General features: G+C 34.8%; 3 protein-coding genes, 1 non-coding gene and 1 pseudogene across 5 annotated transcripts; 3 read left to right on the forward strand and 2 right to left on the reverse strand.

Annotated features, from left to right (window-relative positions):
• The first annotated feature begins 1,090 nt into the window (after positions 1-1,090).
• Positions 1,091-3,401, forward strand: LOC143602231 (tetraspanin-2-like). The gene is made up of 2 exons (XM_077079416.1): positions 1,091-1,595; positions 2,906-3,401. Exons 1-2 carry the CDS (start codon positions 1,095-1,097, stop codon positions 3,215-3,217), a joined length of 813 nt encoding a protein of 270 aa, XP_076935531.1. The 5' UTR covers positions 1,091-1,094; the 3' UTR covers positions 3,218-3,401.
• Positions 3,402-5,456: 2,055 nt separating this feature from the next.
• LOC143602227 (beta-fructofuranosidase, soluble isoenzyme I-like) lies at positions 5,457-9,645 on the reverse strand. The gene is made up of 6 exons (XM_077079414.1): positions 9,266-9,645; positions 6,653-7,512; positions 6,379-6,543; positions 5,944-6,179; positions 5,766-5,853; positions 5,457-5,651 (listed from the first exon to the last, which is right to left on the reverse strand). Exons 1-6 carry the CDS (start codon positions 9,588-9,590, stop codon positions 5,460-5,462), a joined length of 1,866 nt encoding a protein of 621 aa, XP_076935529.1. The 5' UTR covers positions 9,591-9,645; the 3' UTR covers positions 5,457-5,459.
• Positions 9,646-12,895: 3,250 nt separating this feature from the next.
• Positions 12,896-15,716, forward strand: LOC143602230 (uncharacterized). The gene is made up of 8 exons (XM_077079415.1): positions 12,896-13,001; positions 13,086-13,147; positions 13,247-13,335; positions 13,507-13,564; positions 14,035-14,481; positions 14,579-14,839; positions 14,933-15,248; positions 15,652-15,716. Exons 1-8 carry the CDS (start codon positions 12,896-12,898, stop codon positions 15,714-15,716), a joined length of 1,404 nt encoding a protein of 467 aa, XP_076935530.1.
• A 6,688-nt stretch (positions 15,717-22,404) lies between these two features.
• On the forward strand, positions 22,405-22,485 carry TRNAL-AAG (transfer RNA leucine (anticodon AAG)). The gene has a single exon. It is a non-coding gene; the product is annotated as a tRNA-Leu (tRNA).
• A 2,353-nt stretch (positions 22,486-24,838) lies between these two features.
• Positions 24,839-26,310, reverse strand: LOC143602224 (GATA transcription factor 21-like; annotated as a pseudogene). The gene is made up of 3 exons (XR_013147793.1): positions 26,069-26,310; positions 25,433-25,759; positions 24,839-25,243 (listed from the first exon to the last, which is right to left on the reverse strand). The product of XR_013147793.1 is annotated as a GATA transcription factor 21-like (transcript).
• Between the last annotated feature and the right edge of the window lie 409 nt (positions 26,311-26,719).

The following is a 26,719-nucleotide window of genomic DNA, read 5'->3' on the forward strand; positions in this document are numbered from 1 at the left end:
TTGAACTAAAACAAACTCATTTGCTCTCAATATCTATATTAGCACATAAATCATGATTCTTAAATAATTACAAGATATAGAGCTTATGGTACAAGATATGGAGCTTATGTTTCAACACCTAATGCAAGATAAGTAGGGCAAATTTGTCTTTTGTCATACTTTATCCGGGTAATTAGCTATATAAGTGATATATATTTGTTTTCTAAACTTTACTCATCTTTTATAGTTGAATGTGGCTCAATGGTAGAGTACTCACTTTACTAGTGAGAGGTAGGGGATTCAAACCTCACAATCACCAATTTATATGGGAGATATGAGGGATGACTCTAACCTCGCTGTCGTGCCATTTGGCGGGCGTGAGGGGTCGGGTTTTATCCGGTGAATCCCTCAATAGGTGGACCGCTAGGGCTCCGTCCGTCCGGACTAGCGGCCGGCTCGGGCTACCTTTAGCCAGTGGGGGGCCGCGTACGAAGTACCCGGTGTTACTTAGTTGGTCGTTCAAAAAAATCTAAAAGTATTTAAAGTTTTGCTTTCTCATCACTAACCATATACTTTTTTAATTTCATTTGTAAACTAAATTCACTCACAATTCCTAAATCATAACTTTTTTGTACTTTAATAAATTTTTGAAAAAACACATCATAAAACAAGTATTTTATTATTATTTTTTTAGTATTAAGCATCATATTTCTCTATGTTATACAATGCCGTTGGTTGACAGACACCGACTCAATACCTTCTAAGCTCAAAATTTTTTTAAAAAGATATATACATTAATATTTTTTTTTTTAAATATATAAAATTATAAGTTATTAGTTATAACGCCAACGCATTCCCGTTCGTAACTAATAAGTCCTAAGTTCATAACAATTAACCAGACCAACAGCCGATTGAAAACCTTTGCAAAATACTAAGACGGAATTTCAATTTTCAAATGAAAAACCAAAGATCTTATTATATACACATGTCAACCAAACCGATAGACACATTAACTTTGTTTTTTAATAAAAAAAAAAAGTTCTCCTTAACGGATATATATAACTTTATTATTACATCTACCATCCTTCACATTCCCAACCACTTGTTCATTCACGATGGCCGTAAGCAACAACATCATAACAACTCTCAACGCCATAGCCATCTTATGCTCCATCCCCATCATCACCTTAGGCATCTGGCTCGCTTCCAAACCGGACAACGAGTGCGTCCGCTGGCTCCGTTATCCCGTCCTCATCATCGGCATTCTCTTCCTCTTACTCGCCTTAACCGGCTTCATAGGCGCATACTACAACAAACAAGCCCTGTTAGCCTTATACCTATTTTGCAATGCTCTTCTCATTATCATCGGTCTTGTTCTTTTAATACTAGCATTCGTTGTTACACGGCAGACTGGAGAGTTTAATGTTAGTGGAAGGAGGTACAAGGAGTATAAGTTGCTCGGGTTTTCGACGTGGTTGAGAGACCATGTTACGGATGAGGAGAGTTGGAGGAGGGTTAGGGCGTGTTTGGCGTCATCGTCGACTTGTAGTAAGTTGACGCAGGATAAGACGTATAGTGCTGATCAGTTTTTTGCTAAGGATATCTCGCCTCTTCAGGTATTTGGTTGTTCGGTTACGCTTGTTTTGGATTGTGTTGGGTTATTAGAAGTACTTACTATGTGTTAATTTCACACTGTATATCTGAGTTTAGACTTGTTTAAGGTTTTTCTTAAAATAAATAAAAGTGATGGAAGAAACATACATTAATTAATTAGTTAATAAATAATAAACGAGTTGAGTCTGAACTTGAAAAAATGACCCACGAGCCGAGCTCAAGTTTTAGAAAACAGAGCTTGAAACGAGCCGAGTTTGAGCATGAGCTCTCCTAAGTCAAAAACGGGTCGAGCTCAGGCTCGGTTCGTTTACACCCCTACTAGGGGGTGTAAACGAGCCGTGCCAAGCTTAGCCCGATCTCGACTCGTTTTTGACTTATGAGAGCTCATGCTCAAACTCGGCTTGTTTCGAGCTCTGTTTTCTAAAGCTTGAGCTCGGCTCGTGGGTCATTTTTTTCAAGTTCGGCTAAGCTCGTTTATTAATTATTAACTAATTCATTAAAGTATGTTTCCTTAATTATTTTTATATATATTGAGAAAAAACCTTACAAAAGCCTAAGATCGGTTCGAGTTCAGCTGTGTAGCTTAAAATATATACATGGAAGCTCAAAAGAGTTAAAACTTAAAAAAAAATAAAGCTTGTTAAGGCTTGACGAGCCTAAACGAGCTTCTTATACCGAGCTCAGGCTTGAAAACTAAAAAAGTTTTATCTGAGGCTTGGGTTCAACTCGAGCTCAAAAAAAGCTCGGATCATTTCACGCGTTTTATCGATTCGATTGCAGTCTAGTCTTGTAGAACTTGTTTTTCTACACCAGATTGTTCTGGTTTACCTCTAATTTATGACCTGTTGAAAAAAGTAAACTATTTTCAGAAGTAGCTATATAAATGTTTAAATAAAACTATAAATACAAATGTTTATTTGGTATATTGTTAAAAACTCAACTTAAAATTGTTTTCATACCCTTAACAATATTATTTATGAGATAATTGCTAGTGGGCCTACTTAATTTGTCGTTATTTATTGATCAAACTTGTCAATATAATTGATAAGCTAAATGAGTGCTAAATTAGACTAACTAAAGTGTATAATGTGTGAATTTTCTACCCACTTCCATGTGGCAATGATTTTAAAACTTGCACCCAACCCATTAAGTTTCAATTTTTGGCCTCATTCAAGACACTTCAAAAAGCATCACATGCCATCCAATTTTTCTGTCTGCCTTAATGATTGGTCATGAATAAACCTATTATATACTTTATATTTATTAAATAAAATAAAAATTATATATTATCTTATTTCTTGGTATTGTTCAGTCAGGATGTTGTAAGCCTCCAACCGTGTGCGGATACCAATACGTGAACCCGATTATGTGGATCAACCTGAGTAACCCAACGGGCGATACGGATTGTCCTATATGGAACAATGACCCGAACCATTTGTGCTATGACTGTGACTCGTGTAAAGCTGGTTTGTTAGGGAACCTAAGGAAAGAATGGAGAAAGGCGAATGTGATATTGATCGTAGCTGTGGTGGCTCTCATATGCCTTTATCTTATTGCTTGTAGCGCATATAGAAATGCGCAAACCGAAGAAATTTTCCGAAGGTATAAACAAGGTTGGACTTGAAAAGTTGTAACAAACGGACTTTAAAACTTGCTAGAACTTGTTGTTTTCGGTTTCTTTTAGGTGTTTAGTGGTTTGTTTAGTTATGTTTTGGTTATTAATGTGGTAGAATGATAGCTAGTGGTGTGTATGTTCCTTTTGTGTTCTAATAGTATATGAGAGAAAGCAAGTTAACAATGGGATTGAGTTTATATAATTACATCATTTTCAGTATTTTTTTTTGTTTACTTAGTGTCAATTTCGCCATTTCAAAATAGAAAAAAAAAACCCTGAAATCTAATGTGCATTTCTATATAAAAAAATAAAAATTGAACACATTATTGTTGACAAGTGGCTTGATTTTAGTTTTACAATGATTTATCTTTTTGCATATATACAAAGAAAATATAAATTGTGAGGATTAGAGTCTTGTGTTTATTAGCAAATGTGTATCTTAGGAATAAAGCTTAAGAGTTTGATTTGCCGTTTATAAAACTAAAAAGGAAATTATGATTTTAGTAGTAAACAACCAAATAATGTAATATGTTTTTAAGTTTAACACTATAAATAACTAAATAAGTAGCCCGCTAATTTTTTTTCTTTTAGCTCTGTGATACGATTTAATCTAATTACTTTTACTTCATTAAGTACGGCAAACATGAATCTAACGGACAAATGAACCCTGAACCAATAGACAAATTTGAAACCTAAAATATCAGGGAGGTGTAATTCGACAAGTATTTAGCTATGGAATCAAGCATGTTATTAGTTTTAACAATTTTCTTAGGTTTTGGATCCATCCTGATTACCCGAAACATATATAACCATTTTACTCTTACCAACTATGTAAATTTTTTTTCTTTTTATTGTTAGCTTTCTTCGTCATTAGGTAATAGAATAATCTATTATTTCACTAATTTTATAATTTAATATTTCTATATTTTTTATGTATTTGAAATCCTAACGGGTGGTATTTATTACACTAACGACTACATTTGATTTCCGATGAGTGATTACCCAACCAATACCTGCATATATATGACACGGTTTTGTAATCAAGTATGGCACTAAGAACTCTAAATCTCATTGACATCCCTATATTTCACCTGTTTAACTTGTCTAAATAACTTAACTCATTTTAAAAAGTGTATAAGTAACTATTATAAAAGGAGATTCTAAACCAATTTTAAAACCTAAACAATGAAAAAAAAAATTGATGCATTATTAATTTATTATAGAGGAATATGTCGGTGTTTTGTTTGTTTTGGTGTTGTCTACAAAAGATGTGTTGATTAGTGTGATTCAATGTTGAATGCTTGAATGTTGCATAATATGCACCGACTTCATGAGACCAATGTTCTTTAGTCTCGGTATTCCATATTTAATCTTTTGTCCCTTTTTCCTAGTAATATTTTAACCATTGTATGAATGTATCCATACTATAAAAACATTAACATTATTGAAATCCAAAAAAATTTAAAAAACCAAGTCTTTTTTATTCGCGCGTTAATCTTTAGAAAAAACATCAAGCACACGCCATTAATCTTGCTTCTAAATCTATACATTCCGTCACCACTTTGAAGGGATACATTTTTATAAAACCTCGGTACTTTGATGTTCGTGTGGTATATGACTCTAGGTTTATTTATTGCTAGCGATTTTATAACTTTCTATAATACTACTAGTTAATTCTATAGCGTATAAACAGCTTAAACGCAAATATTTAATCATAATTAATATCGATAGAGGCATCAAGCTGGGTGTAACATCTACCTAGCTCTCGTACATATCAATATTGTCCGTTTTTTCTTTTCACATGGAGCTTATGATTTTAATTTGGTTGCGGAGCAAAGACTTCCCGAGAGGTCATTAGGTTTTGGCTTGGTTCTGTCGATTTTCGTGGTCTTGTTCTCATGTATGCTTTGGTCTTCGAATAAAGAAAAGATGGTTTTTGGTTTATAAATTTAAATCTTAGTTTATCTATATGTATGCTTTCTAATGGGCCGAGTTCACTCTCGCAGCCCATTTCTTATTAATGTATTTTGACATGGATACAAACTTGTTGTAATTTTATTAAGAAAAAAAATTATCTAAAGTTTAAAGATACAAGTACCATAATTAACCATATACGATTTCGATTCAAAGTTATTTCAAACATTAATTTCCATAAGCTTATTCGGTAGTTGAGAATACGATTATTTACAGTTACAAGGATATATAACCCAAATAAAAACAAGCTTAGAAAATTACGAAACGCAAAAACAAACTAAAGGCGGAACTGGTTTAGTTTTGCTCCACCCATCTTCCATATCTTGAGAGATGCCTTAACAGTGATGCCAGTGCCATTGTTGAACAAAAACACTTTCGCTGCGTCATATATCGCCTTTGTAGGATACACTCTTGATGTGATCACCGTTCTTCCTCCTTGCGCAAAGCTTTCGATGATTGAATGGTCCACCTGCACACAATTATAGTTGGTTATATACATAACATAAGTGTATGCGTGTATGTGTTTACACATATTTATGTGCGCGCGCACATATTTATGCATGTCGTAATAATATTCACATACCAATAACCTCATGTTGTAGTTTTCACCATGGAGGACAGGAACAGTACTTCCATATACAATTTTTCCCACATCTAAAAGCTTTGATGATCTACATAAATTCCATAAAAATAGTTATTTAGTTTAATATTAATGAATCAAATTAATAACGAAAAAAAAAATTACAGTATCTAACACGAACCTTGATTCATCGGCACAAAAATACGTTCTTGAGGTACCATCAGTATTCTTTGCAATATAGAAATAAACAGGAGTTTGTTCTGAAAGCGTTGCATCGGCTAGAACCACGATCCCAAATGGTCCCAAAACACCCCTCATGGCCGAACCCTCGCTCGTAGTGCAGTTGAACACCACATCTGCTTCTACGGTTGCATCTAACAAAGCTTCATCTACCTCAAATGAGGCACTTATGTCCAACTATAAACATTGTCATATCAAATGTAAGTTAATGCCTACTAGGGTGTCATTATATTAGTGATACATAAATATATATAAATTTTAACTATCGGGTTAAATAGTTCGGATAAAATAGTTACATTAAATTATAGTGAAATTAAATTTTCAAAGACCTATGTATGTATAATATTACTATACAAGTCTGTAACATATTATTTACCTCTGCAGCTGATCCTATATCAAGCGGTACAAGTGATCCGGGTCGTAACTCAACTTCTTTGAATTCATCATATGTTTCCGATCTCAATGTCTCTATTTCCTCGACAGGCCATTGGATCAAGTTAGTTTGTGTCTTTAGGTCCAACACCACGGTTCTTGGAACATTCTATAATAAATAGATAAAATAAAAAACTAATTATTTATTTAGAAGAAAATTAAATATTTTTAGTAAAATTTAATTGAATTTTGTTTGGATTAATGTTTTTAATTATTACCAACATATTTGCCCATCCCTTTTTAATGTCATTTTGTGGAAGATCTGTTTCTCCAACGTAGCCCCATAACACCCGTCTCCTCTTACTCGGGTCATAAAACGTCTTTGATGCATAAAACTTTCCATAATCGTATCTGAGTCCGATACCCAAATCCATCTCTGGATCATCTGGATACCATTTATCTTTTACTGGATCATATGACCCGATTGCATACCAATCATGCCTATCTTCATCCCCACTTTGCTTCAGCACATACTTAGCATCTGGCTCATAACTCAACATATCTAACCCGTATGTATTCGTGGTGGATACCGGGTAAAGATCTACGCATTCCCACATACCCGTACCTGGAACCGCATGGAGCACATCATCCAATAACTCAAAATGTGTGAAATTAGTGGTGTGGTAAACCAAGGCACAGCCAATAGTATTATTGTGCTTTGATCCCATAACCATTCGATACTTGCCATCCGACCCGATCCACATAGTTGATGGGTCTCGGAAGTCTTTCAACCCGACACCCGGAGGGGGGCCGAGAATCGGGTTGGCTTCATGTTTGACCCAGTCAATGAGAAAGGGATCAGAGGAGTTGACCGGGCTAGCAAGGCATTGGAGCTGAGAGAGGTCGTGCGCATTGCCTGTGTAGTACATCATGATTTGACCGTTGGGGAGTATGGTGGCGGACCCGGTCATAACCCCTTTGAGGTCGTACCAGTGGTCTGGAACCATGGCTAGAGGAAGGTGCAACCAGTTGATGAGGTCTTTAGAGATTGAATGGGCCCATGTGATATTACCCCATATTGCTGAATGCGGATTATATTGATAGAATAAGTGGTACCAACCCATATGGTATAATGGACCTGCACTTCAATTTCATGCAAATCATGTTAAATAATTATTTAGAAAAAGAGAAAACAAAATTTAATAAACTACATAGAGAATTGTGTATAGACCATTATTTAACTCAATTTCCATTTGTCCATGTTTTCATATGCATGGTGTTCACACACACAACTTGAAAAGTTGAAATATTTGTGTTTAATATTTGAATTGAATTTGAGAAAACTGAAATTCAAACTGATGTCGATTTCGGGTTGAATTCATTAATCCAAACCAAATTCAATTATGTAGTTTAGATTCTTTACTAAACGAAGTTTATACTTTTTTCTTAATTTTTTAGGGTCGAGATATATTGTACAATAATGCCTTAACGTACGATCGGTACTCGAGACGCTCAAAAGCAAAAAAAACAAGGCAAAAGTACTAAATCGCTCAAAAAATGCTCAGATGGAAACCTAAACGCTCAGCCAAAACTAAAACGCTCCAAAACGAGTTTCGTGAAAAAAAGTAAAAATTTGATCAATTAAAGATCCAAAACTGTTTTCTTCGGTGAATCGATGATTAATTGAGCATGTATTGATGATTCTGAGATGTTGGGATGTGATTTCATCAATCGATTCGTGAAAAAAGGGATTCACGTACGTATTGTACGTTAAGGTATTATTGTATTGGATATTTTATCAATTTTTTTAAATATATCTTTTATTAAAAATAGTGAAAAAAAGAATATTTATAATTAAAAAATAAATCTTGTTAATTTAGTATATATTTATATATTTATTTTTCTCATAATATAAGAACTTTTTTCTAGCTAACTTAAACCCATAACTCAAAACTGACGTGATAAACGCACATGCAAGCATGCTAAAAATAAATATTCTCTTTATTTTTTATTTTTGTACACAACATATGAACGTATTCCTAATCAGGGTCTGGTTCAGTGGGTCTAGTTGTTCCATGACGTATTTGATTTACTAGTCTAGTGTGGATGTGCTCGGTGTGGTGATTAACGTGTCCCTTGCAAACCAAGTACACGTGTGGCTAGGTCTATCTCCTACACCTATAATGCTTATTTAGTATATATATGATGTAATTTTTATATATTTATAATGAAATAAGTTGAATCCATATAAATTCCATATAACCTAAAAGATTATGAAGTAAATAAAAGTTTCTCATTAGAGAATACTTACCATTAGGATCTTGGAGAGGAGTATATGAGAAAAATCATCCATCAAGCCAAAATCATGACATATAAGATAAAGAAAAAGATATGTTAGTGAATAATAAATTTTTAAGTATAAAAACAAATATACCACTTCTTGAACACAGATTAGAGCTTCAATCAATATGAATTCGTCATATTAATTAGATCTAGGATCTAGTTATGTGATATACGTTATGTGATAGGTAATGATCGATAATGTTAATTGAAGTATTGAGAGGATAAATTGACAGAGTAACAGTATACGCTAAGAACACTTAAATTAAGTGAGGCATGAACAACCTTATATAGAAGACGAGTTGCCATTCATGACACATCCCGTAACGAATGACCTTCATTCGTCTTCCTTACATACGTTATCTCTATGGTATAGCGAATGACTCATTTATACCCCATTCTTTATTAAATCTAAATCATAATGATTGCATAAACATTTTGTTTTATTGTTTTAGTTATGATAAATAAAACGGTTATATAACTTATAATATATTATGTACAAGTGTTTATACAGTTTTTATATAATATAATTTAATTTGACGCATATATACCACTAATGAAATTCTTATCGGGTTGAAAGTGGTAAACCGATCGTTGCCATCCAACGCTATAATCGACCTTGTCCTGCCAACCCGCTCTTGGCTTGATTTGAAACTCCCGCAACGTTGAAGTAATTATGATGGTGGCAGTGGAGTGCCCATGGTTACCATGAGGTTTTAGTAGTTGGTGGTAAACTACGGCAGTCAAGGATGAAAGAGCTAGAATGTATACCAATAAACCCGCGAGTACCCTTCGGGTGGATGATCGAGGGGTACTGGTGGAATGTTTTTCTAGTTCATTGCATGCAACAAGAGGGGTGAATATAGAAAAGGCCATGGTGGTGGACTACTGGTGGTGCAGTCAATAATAATATTATTGTATGTTTACAAGGTTTTGGATGAGGGTTTTATATATAGGAATATAGGATCACTTAAGTTAGGTGACTTTCATGGAACATGTGGGGTCCAAAGTGAGTATAATACGTAACAAAGGGGAGATATTTTTAATACACAATAGAGAAAATTACTCTAATTTTAGTGTACGTGGTTTTTAAGCGAAGTCACTTTTAGTCTGTGAATAAAAAATTAAACTTTTCTAATCCCTGTGATTTAAAATTTGAACCGTTTTCGTCCCTCTGTTAAACAGTTGTTAACCTAAAGGTTACAATCAAAGGTATATGTGTAATGTTGGTCCTTAAACATATTTTGCCCTAGATATTATTAACTGTTCAATCAAGTTACCACCAGCAAGAACAAAAAATCTACTGGCTTTCACGATGGCTACGTCTACCTCTTTCTGGCCTTCACGACGCTCCAAGAAATCAATTTTACATCAACAACAACAATTGGCCTTCACAAGGCTCACATTCGCTGGTCACAACTCGCCAGATTAAGCCGGCTTGACGGAATGTACAACTGGTCTTCACGACGCTCGCAGGTGTGACAGAATATCATATTCGTTCGCTGACCCGTGGAGTATGGAGGCTACGCCTTCCTGACGAGGAATTTGATATACAAACTTACAGTAAGTTAAAATTAGGCTTCTCTTCTTTTTTGTTTTTGTAATTAGTTCAAATTATAATGAAAGATTGATTTTTTTTTCGCGTTAATTATAGATGATAACAGTTTATTTATATTACCATGGAGGTGTAATCTAGTGAAGAAGGGGTTGTAAATTAGCGTTCATATGATGATAGTCGCTGTGTCTTTCACCTAATATAATTAATCAGGGGTAAAACCGTAAATGCAGACATTTTAAGATGGAAAAACTAACGTGAAATTGACGGTGGGAATAAAAAGGTTCGATTTTTAAACCACGGGATTAAAAAACAGTTCAATCTTTTATTCAAAGACAAAAAGTGACTCCGTTTAAGAACTATGGGACTAAAATAGTAATTTTCTATATACAATATAAAAGCGAGTAATTTATATATATATGTAATAATAATTTTTTTTTGTTGTTATTCATGCTTCATCTATATATCTATCCATCCATGTTCGATTTTGGATACATGCACACGTGTATGATGATAAGTTTCCACTTGTCGACTTATTTTATAACTTGTTTACTTGTATACATGCACTGGTTCTCTTTGGTTTACACGTTTTCAATGACGTGTTCTTCTTGCAGACATCACATACTGTGACCACCGCATAACCACCGCTTCACCACCATCGGGTTGTTCCATTTGGTGGCGTTCTGTTGTTTTTCTCTCTTGCCCCCTGGCGTCCATTTCCGGCAACGCCATAGCGCGCAGTTGGCTTCCAAACCAGACAATGAGTGCGTCCGCTGGCTCTGTTGGCCGGTTCTCATCGGCATCTCTAAACAACCATGACTTTTTCATACGTTTTTTTTTTAAATTACATCGTAAAAACGAATATTTTATTCTCTTTAATTTAAACATGAAAATAATATGTTTTTTTCTTCTCATTAACAGTTATTATTTTACATGCTAAATTGTTACGTAATTACTGGTGTCTGTGTTTCCTACCATATCACGCTGGAACTTTGAGTGAGGTGTCAACTTAAGAGATTATTATGAGTATGAGTGTATTGTTAAGTGTTATATTCTTGAAGTCTTGAGTTCAAAATAACTGAAGAGAGTTTAACATAGTGTTAGGTTTCATCCTTGCGCATGGTATTTCTGTTTGAGACCTGAAACGTCAAACTCAGTATAAACGGCTAACAACCCGTTTCTTTTTATAAAAAAAAATTATATATATTATGATTTATGAGCACTCAAAAAGTGAAGTATCATCACCGTGGGCATTTGGCTCGCATCTGATAGCTCCGTTGTTCTTTCTTTTGTTAATTAAAATATGAACATTTTATTCTTTTTTAATTTGAGTAATACATTGTTACAATTTTATTCTTTTGTTAATTCAAAAAACTTAACGTATTATATGACTACCCGTGTCCATGATCGATAAATGTATAACGGATATACATAACTTTATTATTCCATCTACCATCTTCCCACTTTCCCAACCACTTGTTCACTAGTGGCAGTAAACAACAACATCATAGCCACCCTCAACGCCTTATGCTCAATCCCGATCATCGGGCACTTGGCTCGCAGCAGCGCGCTGGCTCTGTTGGCCAGTTCTTGAACTATTACAAAACTCGAACTATAGATATTAAATTTATTAAATTTCAAACTTTTATATATTGTTATGTTTCTTGAATAGCAAGGCTTTAGTCTTTAGAGGCGTTCATATGATGCACATGTACCATGCATATATATTTATTTAATTTAATGATTAATGATTTACATGATCTGTAAACTTATAAAGTTAACATAAACTATTTTAAGATATAATATATAGGGGAAAAGATCCAATAGAATAATATCTTAACGTACAATAGGTACGTGAATTCATTTTTTTACGCAATCGATCCATGAAATCACATCGAAACAAATCGGAATCGTCAATACATATCCAATTAATCATTGGTTTACCGAAAAAACAGTTTTGGATGTTTAATCGATCAATTTTCATTTTTTTCACGAAAACCGTTTTTGAGCGTTTTAGGTTTTTGGCTGAGCATTTTAGAGTTTGGTTGAGCGTTTTTTGAGCGTTTAATACTTTTGCATTTGAGCGTCTCGCGTACCTATCTTACGTTAAAGCATTAACGTACAGTATTTCTACCCTTTTATATAAATTCCATCTATTTTAAGTATTTGAGAATATAAAATATAAATGCTTATTAAATACCTATAAACCATTCTTTTTAATTGTATGCAACTGTATGATATTATTAAATACATAATTATCGAAAATATAGTAATTTTATACCTTTAATAAACAAAATATATTATTATCAAAATATTAAATCGTAATTGAATTTAATATAAATTGTATTATGTATGAAAAAAATAAGAAATAATAAACCGTGTTTCTCCAAAACTTGGTTGCCAAGTAATAATATTATTTTGTCAATCATGCTTCCTAATTTAAATCGATAACTATAAACTATATAAGCTTGTTTAGTTTTTGTTTTAATTCCAATCAATTAAAATTTCTCTATTAATCAAAGCAAAGAATTTGATTAATTTTTTCAACATATATTATCGACCACCAGAGTTTCTCCAAAACTTGGTTGCCAAGAATCCGATTTCGAATACGTCAAGAAGAGTGAATATGGCTCGAAACAAACTAATGGAGCAGGATTTGAGCAAGCTGGATGTAGCAACGCTACATCCGCTTGCTCCTGAGGTCATATCTGGCCAGGCTACGATTAATATTGGTAAATAAAATTATTTATTCGATAGTTTATTTTTCTTATGTTGACCGGAATTAACTAGGGTTTTATATGTGTTTAACTTAATAGGCACTATTGGTCACGTGGCTCATGGCAAGTCAACAATTGTTAAAGCACTATCTGGTGTACATGTAATTTTTCTTGTCTTTATCATGCATATTTTGTTTTAACGGTTTGGTTAAAATTGTCATTTTAAATAACCTGACATTGTTATTATATATTATATCCAGACTCTTAGGTTCAAAAACGAGTTGGAGCGTAACATTACTATTAAACTCGGATATGCCAATGCAAAGATATACAAATGTGAAGACGAAAGGTGCCCTCCACCCATGTGTTACAAGTAAACATATATATCATTATATAAATGTATATATGTGATCAATACTTTAATTTACTTTAATTTTGTTGTCTGTTTGTCTGCCACTTTATTGTAATTGTTTTTGAATTTAATGGTATTACGTAAATTTGATAAAAAAAAATTTTGCAGGGCCTATGGAAGCGGAAAAGAAGATAATCCCCTTGTGACGTACCCGGATTTGAAAAAAGCAAGATGAAGTTAATGAGACATGTATCCTTTGTCGACTGCCAGGTAAGTATTATGAACCATCTATCTTTTCCTGTTTAATATTTTCGTTACGACACTTGATGTACGCAGATTTGGGTTTGGTATAAAAGGGTTCGGGCCAGTTATGGGTTGAACTCGTGAACCTGTTTAGCTAAACGGGTTGAGTTCAGGTAAATCCGTTGGGTTCGTGGGTGTTTTTGTAATAAATTAAATTGGTTGAATGGTTGGGTGTCTTATGCCAAGATATACATTTGTAATTTTTTGTTGTAAAATATAAATTTTAAGTATTAATACGTGAAAACAAGAAAAAAAAAACTTTCTTGTCAAATGGGTCGTGTTCAGGTGTCTTTTTTCTGATTTTTGTCATGTTTGGGTTCATATCAAATTTTCGAGTTTGTGTCAGGTTAGACCCGTTTCATACCCATAATATTTTTATTACTTTATTCGCAGGGACACGATATTCTGATGGCCACTATGCTTAACGGGGCAGCTATAATGGACGGAGCTTTACTTCTCATAGCCGCAAACGAACCATGTCCCCAACCTCAAACTTTAGAGCACTTGGCTGCTGTTGATCTTATGAGACTCAAACATATTATTATCCTTCAAAACAAGGTTGATTTAGTTCAAGAAAATGTAGCCCTTAACCAACACGATGCGGTTCAAAAACTCATGCAAGGCACAGTTGCTGACGGTGCTCCAGTGATCCCGGTCTCTGCTCAACTTGGGTATAATATTGACGTGGTGTGCGAGTACATAATAAAACGAATCCCTATTCCAACAAGGAACTTCGTTTCACCTCCGAATATGATAATAATCCGTTCGTTTGATGTTAATAAACCCGGGGCTGAAGTTGATAAGATTCATGGTGGTGTTGCTGGTGGAAGTATCCTTAAGGTTTGTTATTATGCTTTAATATTAATGTTTTTTAAATATATTTATAACAATTATTATGCAACTAACATGGTTTGTTAATTGTTATGTACTTATGTAGGGTGTGTTGAAGGTAAACCAGAATATCGAGGTACGACCTGGGATTATTGTTAAAGATAAGAATGGTAACGTTAAATGCAGCCCGATTTACTCGAGAATCGTGTCACTATTTGCAGAGCAAAATAAACTTCAGTTTGCTGTACCTGGAGGTCTTATCGGTGTTGGAACGACAATGGACCCGACGTTGACCCGAGCTGACCGGTTGGTGGGTCAAGTTCTCGGGGAGGTTGGGTCACTTCCTGATGTCTTTGTTGAACTAGAGGTACAATTTTTTTTTAATTTTTTTTAGTTATTAATAACTTAATATTGTTTTTATAATGTTAATTAACACGTTAGTTATTTATAAAAAATGTAGGTGAAATTTTGTCTTTTGAGACGGTTGTTGGGCGTGAAGACGGAAGGAACCGAACAACAAGCGAAGATATTGGACTTGTTAAAGGCGGAAATAGTGATGGTGAACATAGGATCGATGTCCACAGGGGCTCGTGTTTTGGAAGTTAAAGTTAAGAATGATGAAGCAAAAAGGAATGGTGTAGCGAAGCTGCAGTTGACATCACCCGTGTGCACGACGAAAGGTGAAAAGATTGCGCTGAGCAGGATAGTTGAGAGGCATTGGCGGTTAATCGGTTGGGGAACAATTCGAGGCGGTCTAACTCTTGAGATCCCACCCTGTTCAATTTTGAGATTTAGACACGTTTTTTAACTAAAGTTTTGTCTATAAATGTTTTAATGTTTGGTTACTTTTTATTAAATGTTTGGTTTTGGATACTAAAGGTCTTGTTATTTATAGTCTTGTTTGATTATTTAATTATCAAAAAATTAAATAAATGCTTGTTTTTGTTGTAAAACTATCCGTAAAACAAACGCTTATTTTCGCAAAGAAGACTAAGATTGATAAAATAGTTGTAAAACTTGCCGCGAGACAAACGATTGTTTACACAAAGATGAAGATTCAAGCAGAACCCAAAAGGCCAAAACTGTATGTATTACAGTATGGAATATTTTTTTAACATTTATCAAAATAAGAACAATATCTAAATATATGTTTTTGCCAGTTTAACTATATTTAAACAGATGATATTCAAGGGGTTAAACAAGAGGTGTACAAAGCGGTTGGGATTGAAACTGGTTCGGTTTAGTAAACAATAGTCAAAACCGGTTTACGATCGGTTTCGGTTGAAACCTAAACAGTTAATGTGGACCAATATTTGAGATATCATTTATAGCAGTGAGATATCGGTAACTTTAATATCATGCAGAATTTATATATATTTCACTTAAACGCCAACAATTCAGTATACTCTCATACTATTAACAAATTATTCTTTTGCAACTTGCAAAACACTAACAAATGTAGCAAATATGAACCGATTAAGACTCAAAATACCAACATTAAACACTAAAAAGTTGAAAATTAAGACTTAAAACACTGATATCGGGAATATCAGTGATATACCGGTGAAATATCGGTCAATATCGCCGATATTATCGGTACCGATATTCTGACCGATATTTCACATGAGGACCGATAATCGAGATACCACTGAGATTGACTGCATAGGTTGAAACCGGTTTCTTGACAAGGTTATGATCGGTTTCTGTTCAGGTTTTGATCGGTATCGGTTCGAGTTTTGACCGGTTTCGGTTGGGAACCGGTTTTGGTGGAGAAAATTACAAACTGGTTCCGAACCTACTGTTTCAATCGGTTCCAAATCGGTTTCTACATAATTGGTTTTAAACCGGTTCGATTTCGAGTTAACCGGTTTATTTGCCAAAAAACAGTTGAAGGCTTATCTATTTAATTTAACCAAAAGACCATCAAATTTAACCACTAATATTATATTGCACAACTTCAACTAATTTCCTTTTGTGGCAACCATAACTTTCTATTTTAAGAAAGTATTAGCTATGTTTAAGCATTACCAATCCTTAATGGCATAAAACCATCCTCTTTTCTTCTTCCTCACCTTCTACCTCTTTTAGAACACAATGGCTCTTGCAAAACAAACCTTAGCCCTCATCTTAATCGCTACTTGTATTGTTTTCTCAACGTTTTCGGACGCTAACCAACATCTCACACAATCAAAGCCGTGCAAGACGCCACAAAAACAATCTAAACCTGTTAAGACCGACAAACCTGTTAAGACCGAAAAATCTCTTAAGCCCGAAAAAACTTCAAAGCCCGAAAAAACTTCACAACCCAAAAAACCCGAAAAACCTTCAAAGCCCGAAAAAACTTCAAAGCCCGAAAAAAATTCAAAGCCCGAAAAACCTTCTGAACTTCCGGTTCCTGGTGCCAAGGACGGGCCACCTAAAGGAAAGGCCGAGGTGGCTAACATGGTGGCAAAACAAATGCAATGTGTACAGAAAAAAATCGATGAATTCAATGCAGCGCTCAAGAAACGGCTGGGCCATCATAAATCATCGCATAGGACCCGCGAGTGCGTTTCAGAATGCGATGAGGTGTTTGGTGCAGCCATTGCTGATATCAAAAAGACCCTTGATAGCCTCAAGAGCCTAAATCTAGTAAAAGCCAACTTTGATGTTAGCGCGGTTGCCACCAATGTAGACACGTGTAACGACTGTTTTAATGAGATAGGCTGTGGTGGCGATGCCGAGGTAAAGAAGTTAGGTGATTGGGTACGGAAGATTACCGGAGATGCCCTTGCGGCTATGCAAAAAGCAGGATAACTCGATTTTATAAGCTTGCACAAAAGGGTTTCTAGTGACATTTTGACATCAACATTTATCTTAATTAAGGTTTTTTTCGTTGTAAAATACCAATGTACTTTCCCTTTTAACATGCTCTAGTCATTGCAATTCTTTTGTATATTTGAGTTGCTAAAAGTTAGTTTTTTTGTCCCCTATCGGTCATTATGCGAACTTCTAATCCTGTTTACCCGAACGGGACAAAAAACGTTCATTTAATGACTCAAGACGTGCATAAAATATAATGACTGAAGGGGGACAAAAGTGAAGATAGTAGGTATTTTATAAAAAAAATAAAACAAAAACTTAAAGATCTATACACAATATTCCACATCATTAGCCTGCACATGAAGCTTAATAAGTCATAACACAAAGAGGGATTAAATCCTCTACCATTATTGTATTCTCAAGCGCCATTTTACAAGTAAAATGTATATCTTAATTCTTAATTATTTTAACACTATAACGATAGAATGTAGTTACTGACTCATTGTACAAACTATGTTAGATACACATACCAGGATCATGTATGAAAAGTCCATTAATTTGTGATATTTATTTGTTCGGTGGAAGTACGGTTCCTTTGTAAATCTTCCAAGGACCACCATAAAATTTTGGTCTAATGATCGGTACCGCCTCGCCAGGGTGATCTTCCCAGTATGTTTCCTGTTAATTAAATGAATGAAAACTTAGCATATTTAAATTGCAAGTGATTTTCAAAATGCATACCAAACACCCAAGAAAGATTGAAGTTTACCTAGTAAAGTTTCTTGGTGATTGCAGCTCCAACGACGCCAGTATAGAAAGCCGCCATATAGATTGTTACAAGAGGAGTAAACGATTTTGGGCGTTTAAATGGGTCAACCATGGTCCAAAGGACCTCTTTCTCCCATTTAGTGTGTAAATAATCAGCATATTTTCTCCATAAATAGGTTGTTATTCTCAAACTTGTACAAGATTCCTGAATTCTAGGACATGTTACAATGTTACAGAGCCAAGAGCTTAAACGGTCATAGTTAAATTTTAGAAATCATTGAAAAGAAGCAACCAAGAGAACAATAAATGTGCATATACAGAATCAGAAATATAGCTCAGATCTTGCATAAGTATTTTTTGGGATGTTTTGGTTACAGTCAACAAATTTAGTGGGATGAACTTGGTTGAAAACCGGGCCAAATTCTTTTCAGTTTGAACCTTACTGATATGAACAGTCAATAACCAAACAAGTTGGCTTATTCAGTTATTTTCGACATGCCTGAATTGTAACTACTTTTATAATGCAGAGCATTCTCTGCACATATAAGTACGAGATGGTTTCTTTGCATATTAATCTAAGAGAGTTTGTCTGATAAGTTATATTTCAACTAATTTTAAAAGTTCATGTTCTGTTTAAATGGACTTAAAAGCACAATTTCTTTAATGTATCAACATACTTTTGCAAGAAAACGGTTTATATGCCACTGAAATTAACATATGCGCATGTTCAATGCCTAAGTATTCTTGCCAATCTGGACTGGTAAGACTAGAGAATGAACAAGAAAGAATGGCTAGCTCCACAATGTGTCCTACGTGCAGAGAGGTGTTATATTTTTTTCTTAGAATGTTTCGTACAATTTAAGTTAATGATTAACTTAGTATGAAACGATAACAAAAAATAATAACACCTTTCAACATATAGGACATTCTGTGGTGCTTGGTATACTCTGCGGTCCATCCTCCACTCTTACCTATCCCAATCAGTAAGAACACCTCAGGCATAGAAGATGCGCACACGTCAATCCGATTAGCATATAAACAGTATGCAGGCAAAAATAATAGTTAAAACAATATGGAGATTGTGATCTTCGACCTTTTTCTTGTCTTATATTAATATGACACAAAACCATGAACACATATACGAGCACCGAGTTCTCTGCATTACAAAAAAAATGTTAAAAGATAACCTATGCCTAAATAACCAGTCGACCCATTTATGATTCGGGCAGTTTATAATAACAAAGAGGTGATACATGATTCATGATTGTTACATGGGTACAAACAATTGAGCTAGTGTATAGATCAAGAACTACAAACAACTATACACGCCTAACCTAAGCCTCGCACGTAACCAATGCCGAAAACAAGAAGCTAAGCCGAAATGTACAGTAATTTCAAACTAAGAAAAAACATTTTTTAAACCAGCCCGTTCTGACCCGACCCATTTCAATCCCAACCCGTCCTAATCCGAACCAAATTAACCCTTTTCTGAATAGACCCGTTCCGACGATAACATGTTCTGACCCAAACCACACGAACCCGTTACCCGCCCGACCTGACCCGTTTTCCAGTCTTACAAACAAGTGATACATTATAAGGCTATCCGTAGTGGGGCGACAAAAGGGGCAAAAAGGGGCGATTTTTTGGGTAAACACCGCCGCTGGGCGACAAAGGGACGATTTGCGGAGGGGGAATATACGTCGCCCTTCATCATTTTCTTTTATTATTATTATATTCAAATGTGTGTGATACACACACACATATATATAGGGGCTACAACACCACTACACCCCTAAAACACCCTTTGCTAACTGGGCGCACACGACACAAAACGCCCCATTTTGTAGCTCCTCCCTACACATAGCCTAAGGTCATTTGTGTCAGTCAGGCATTTCTACAAACAGGTGGTGTGCATAAAAACAAATAGGCATTCACCATCAACATTCAACACTGTTATGGACTGAAACCATTGCAAGGTATGGACTTGTCCCACATCAGTTGTATGGGCAATTGATGTGGGGTTTATAAGCCAAATGGGTTCCCTCATCTATCAGACTAGTCTTTTGGGTTGAGTTCTTCTGTTAATGTTACAAGCCAAACAGAAGAACCAGAAGAACTCAACCCAAAAGGCTTGAGTTCTTCTGTTTGGCTTGTAACATTGGTATCAGAGCCAACCTCGGAGTGGTTGCCTGGAGGAAGCCAGCCGTGACCAACGTGGCCGTGACCAACGAGGACTCGGAGTGGTGGCCCACGGAGTGGTGGCCTGGAGTGAGCCAGCCGTGACTGTGACCAACGAGGACGTTGGCCCTTAAAGAGGGTGCATTGTTATGGACTGAAACAATTGCAAGGTATGAGACTTGTCCCACATCAGTTGTATGGGCAACTGATGTGGGATTTATAAGCCAAATGGGTTCCCTCACCTATCAGACTAGTCTTTTCAGTACGTAACAATGCACCCTCCTTAAGGGCCAACGTCCTCGTTGGTCACGGCTGGCTCACTCCAGGCCACCACTCCGTGGGCCACCATTCCGAGTCCTCGTTGGTCACGGCTGGCTTCCTCCAAGCCACCACTCCGAGGTTGGCTCTGATACCAATGTTACAAGCTAAACAGAAGAACTCAACCCAAAAGACTAGTCTGATAGGTGAGGGAACCCATTTGGCTTATAAACCCCACATCAGTTGCCCATACAACCGATGTAGAACAAGTCACATACCTTGTAATGGTTTTAGTCCGTAACAAACACAAATCAATACATACTAACACAAATGTTGAATCTTGATGATAAAAAACACTCTTTACCTAAGAATAACAACAATGGATAATGCTCAATTGTAGAATTAACCATGGATGACGTCATCTAACAAGAACAGTGATTGAAGCTCATATATAGATCTACATTTACACTACAGCCCTTTAAGTAGCAAGAGCACATAAGTAGTCCTCATATTCTATAAGAAAAACGTTATTTGGATCTTTTAGTTGTTGTCGTTAAACAATAGAGTCGTATAATGACCTCTCTAATAAAAAAAAGTTTCAGTTCCGCGACTTAAAACGTTAAAAGTTAAAAAAAAAAAACATACTTTAAAGGTAAAAGAGTCCAACACATCTAGAAGCACCGAATGAGACAAAACCGAAGCCCTATAGTAAGATACAGGTTCGGTTATTGAACTCTATCTTTATATGTTTTTCGAGATCAAGTCGGTTGGGTTTAACCTGGTTCGGTCTGATTACTTACCTCGTTTCCTTAACACCATTAAATTATCAACAATTAAAAAAAAAAATCTTAAACGAGCTCAAGTTCAAATTATGTGTGACAAACAAGAATGTGTTTTATATACAAGCATATGTGTTATAAAAATATCATATAGTATATGTTGGCATAGTTATACATTATACATACAATACAAAATAAACTAAACAAAATATCGTATTTTATTATGTATAAAGTTATAAAAATGACTTTACATAAAATAAAACAGTTAAATTATTAAAGAACAAGCTTATTTACTAATTAATCAAGCTTGAGATGTTAAAAACGAATTATGAATCAGACTCTAGCTTTCTTGAACGCAAAACTAAATAAACCTTTTTCAACTTAAACACACGTAGCTTAAGTTTAATCGTGTGACGCTCGACTCATGCATTCCCGTATACTTTACATACAATATGTTTATTATCATTTTTCATTTCAACATATGCTAAATGGAACCGGGAGCCATCAGTCTATTACCTCGCTCATATGGTAATTTATATACTTTATAATAAATAAAAGATCACTCATGTCATGTGTCGTCTCTATATTCTTACTATTATAACCATATATTTAGCGCATCTAAGGTCTTTAATGTAAATTTAAAACAAACTTATCTTTTTAAGTCTTCCGAAAATAATAATATAGTTGAACCATTTAATGTATAGATCTAAATAGTCCAATTTAAAATGTACGAGTGTAATAAATACATTATATTTATTTCTATATAATGTAAGAGCATTCTCAATCGGTTCCCCATCCCTATCTCTATAATTACACTAAAAACACTACATTTCTCTCTCTTGTTTAATTAAATAATATTTTTTATACATTTATCATTACAGTTTATACTCTCATCTACTCACAACCAATCCAACAAATATTAAAAAATAAATAGGGGAAACAATATTTCCCCAAATGTTTCCCCAAATTTACAAAAAATCACTACATTTCCCTCTCCACCCTATAATTTACACTCACAACCTCACCCTATAATTTACAAACTTCCCTCACATAATTATAGGGATTCGGATGAGAATGCTCTAAAATGATACTTAACGTATTGTGTCTTCGGGTACTTGGTCATTGTTTTCTACGTTTAGTGTAACAAGTTGAGATGGCCGAGTTGGTCAAAGGCGCCAGATTAAGGTTCTGGTCCGAAAGTGCGTGGGTTCAAGTCCCACTCTCAACATTAGTTTTTTGTACTTGCAATATTTTTATTTTAGAAGTGAAATAAACAGACATACTACGGCCCAGTTTCCTGGTATACTGAACTTTATGAGCCCGGCCCACAATCCAAAAACATGAAATGTATGCTAAAAGCAACATGCATGAAACTTATGTTTATATTGAATAGCTTAGGCAATTAGCCACTTCATTTTCATTATTTTATTATTTTTATTTATTAGACTATATATAATTATATATTTTTTTGAATAGCCAAATTTTATAAAAAAAACTAAAAGAACCTCATGCAAGTAGAAAGAAGCCTAAGGTACAACGAACCAACCTGGAAAACCAACTAAACAAACCTACATTTATAAAGGAAAATTTTCAAAATTAAATTTGCACCAAGATTTCCAATAATGATATGTTTTGTCACCAAGATTTCGAAATTAAACAAACCTAAAATTATATGTTTTGTATCTTTAGTTTGGTTAACATTCTCTGGTTTCCAAAATTTCTCTTATTCGATTACCCTCTAGACTATAGGGGATACCGATGCACCAACCTCTCGATGGGCACAATCATTTTATCCTGCCACGTTAAGACCACATTTCCCACATGCCTCTGCTAACACCTTTCTGAATCTCGACTTCTCATTTATTGATTGTGATGACATCTCTAATCTTGTGATCAAACTAACTACGATAAAGAGTGTGCTTAGTCTCACTGCCTCTTAGTTGTGGCACATACATTAACTAGATGTTAAAATGCATTCTCATATGGACTTGAAAGACACAATATATGTGCTCCAACCGCCCGGTTTTGTTGATGAGATAGTCTTAGTTGCTTTAAGTGCCACCCTTTTCCGTCAGAACATTCATTTCATATCAAGTATCAACCGAGTTCGCCATGAATGATATGGGTGTTTTACATCATTTACTTGGCATCAATGTTGTACATAAAGCCAAGGACCATGTATGTCTAAGAGCTCATATGCCACAAACAAACTCGAACACACCAACATGATTAATTGTAAACCATCACACTAGTCACACCTCCTCAAAGTTAAGTGTTGACTCCCCAATGTATGATGGCTCTCTATATTGAATCCTTAATAATATCTCACATTCATGATTCATTTACCCGAATATTTCATACGTTGTTGAGCAGGTTTGTCTTTTCGTGCACCCTCCTAGCTAGTGACACCATTTTAAGTTCCACAAACATTTTAAGGCACTAAAACTCTTGGCGTAAAATAACACCCTCCAAATCAACTAAACTAGCAACTATTCCGACGCCATTTTTTTATGTGGGTAGCGGTGGGATATGATTTGACTCTAGTTGGTTAACTTATGGCTATTGTGTGTATGCTGGTGAAAATCTCATTTCTTGTCATCTAAACGTCAAGCCCACACTTTCATGATCCAGTGCGGATGCATATGAAAATTCACTTCAACATCAGCATACTGAACACGTTGTAATTGACATACGCTTTGTTTCAGAGAGGGTACCATTCGGTGATGTTCGGGTTCTTCATGTTCCTCCCAATGACAATCAATATGTCGATTTATTTACAAAAGGCCTTCCTAAGTAGCCATCCAATCAATTCCGATCCAGTCTACACATCCGCCAAACTGCTGGTCACACCGCGAGTACTATTAGACTATATTTCTTTAATGTTATATTTATTCTTTCGTTTAAAAGAATATTTTTAGTTAATGAAAGAAAAGCTCATGAGCTTTGTATCTTATAGATTAAAACTCTTGATACTATTTTTGAAAAGAAACATGTGTTGGAAATCGGGGCCTTGATCGAACACAAAAGTAAACTTTTATCATTCGATACACAGAACTTTTTTTTACATAAAACCCTATTTTTAAAGTAAACTTGCGTTGTGTTTGTAAAATGTCCTATCTATGTATAAACTTTTTTTTAATATTATTATTAATATATTTTCTTTTCTGCAAATTTGCTTTTCACTTGCTACTATTTTTTGTTTGTGTTCGTGACATTAACGTATCCATAGGTGCTGACCGTTCACAAATTTCTACTGTTTGAATCATCTCTTTCACCTTCCATCTTTTTCTGCAACTGTAAATTAAATCATTACAGATTCATAGATTGTTGTACTTTCAGTAACAAAAAATATTTGACATGCAATACTAATATTATTGATAACATGTTCATCATGTATTCAATTATTCTTATACAGGCATATAACTGCTCATAAAACATAATTTAATTAACCGGCCTCGTGATCACTAATTGTTAGCGAATGGAAATGAAAAATTGAAGTACGTAACACATCGACACATATGTTTAAATTGATATAACTAGCCTGGAAATCGAAAAAAATATTGAATATTTTTTTTTAGGTTTCATGAGCTATAGCCACAAGAGAGTGCCATTAGTAGGATTGCAGCCTCTCTATCATCTTGTGGCAACACATGGTAAAGTGTCAAGTACTTCTTGCTTAGGCTTACAAGAAACTCCTCCACACAATTCTTTCTTACGGGTGAAGACGATGGTGGTGGTGACGGTGATGGTGATGAAATGATGGTGGTGGTGGTGATTTGTTTGGAGTGTTGCCTTTTCTTGTACTTTGTAGCATGCCCTTTATTTGGTTTTTTAATATCTTTGTGTTGAGTTTTCATAACCTTGATTGGTGCTGTGAACTGATCATTGAAAATAGAGCTATTGCCTTTTTCTGCTGCTGCGGCTGCAGCGACAGCCATCGCTCTTCTTGCCTTCCTTTGTCTGATTCCGCAAGCATTGCAAAGTGACTACATATAAAAAAATAGTGATTTGTGAGATCACAAATAAAAATTACGATTATTTTATATATCTTACATATTATCTGAGTTTATTATCTATTATAGTTATTATTATTTAATTTTATTATTTACCAACAAGTTTGTTTTGTTTGTTACTATTCTATATTTAGTTTGAAATATTATCAGGATGGTATATACCTTAGGACCTCTAGGTCCGCTTCGCCATAGAGGCGTCTTAGTAGTGTTACAATCCGAACAAACCCTAATCGGTATGTTGTTTGAGGAAGTACTATTGCTTGAATTGTCGGTTTCTTCCATTGGAGACGACAATAGTTTATGTTCGTCAAGCTTCGCTACTTTGGTACTAGTGGAGCTATGGGTGTTTAGATTCAATGGATGATCAGATTTCTTCATTTTAAGCATCACCCTCATCTTGGAAGACATCCACTTCACTTGATGTAGATCAGTATTCATATCATTCTCAATTCCATGATCATTGTATGCTTGTGATCCAAAATTATCTCCCTACAAATGATCAAGAAACAATGATCAACCATCAAGCCTTAAATTCTATGATCATTTCAAATTTCAACAAAAACAAAACAAAAAGCATAAAGAATCAAGATGAACTCTTTTTTATCCATCTATATGTTAAAAAAAAACAATATTCACAACTTATTATTATATAGTTAACATAATTAGATGTGATTGAATAATTACTTCTTTGTGATTATCTGTCACTATACTGCTATAAATAGTTGATCAATAATTTTCTAAACGAGATTTTATTATTCTATAGTGAAGTATTACGCATGATCGATCAAGTTCACTTACCTCGTGTTGATATTGTGGAGACTCTCTCTATTGAAGATCCCATTTTCATGAGTTGAGTTCAAGAACATACGCGTTGTGAGCGATTCAGAAGACGACGAAGATCGAGATATAGGGGACAAGAACTGGTGGGTGTGAAGGTGATCTTCATAGTGATCAGTTGGGTATGATGAATAAGTGTTAGAAGATGAGTTAAAGAAGACTGGAGTCATAGTAAACTGATCAAATGATGCAAGAAAAATGATAGATTTGCTTTGTAAATAGGTGTGACAAGCAAACAATAAAACCTATATGGGCTATATGGATGATTGAATTCTTTGCTAGTTGTGTTGCATATGCCCATCACGTGACTAGAAGGCACAAAACTACATAAATGATCATAAATATCATAGGTGTGTAACCCGGTTCGTTGGATAACTGATAATATTGAGCTGAGAGTTGAGACTTGGATCAATAATAGTAATTTAAATGGTATGTATCTGTTAAACTTCACAGATATTTTTTTTTTTTGATATGATAGTTATTTGTTTTTTTTAACAACCAACAAATTAAATTTTATCAACATAAACAACCGATGATCAACCGACTGGGCTAGCAAGAAACGAGACCACACCCGAGTTTACATTTTTAACACCCCCCCCCCCCCAAAAAAAA

Source organism: Bidens hawaiensis, unplaced genomic scaffold (assembly GCF_021521415.1).
Source record: "Bidens hawaiensis isolate Kalapana, Puna unplaced genomic scaffold, B.hawaiensis_p1.1 tig00058151_1, whole genome shotgun sequence".
In the NCBI taxonomy this organism is placed as follows: domain Eukaryota; kingdom Viridiplantae; phylum Streptophyta; class Magnoliopsida; order Asterales; family Asteraceae; genus Bidens; species Bidens hawaiensis.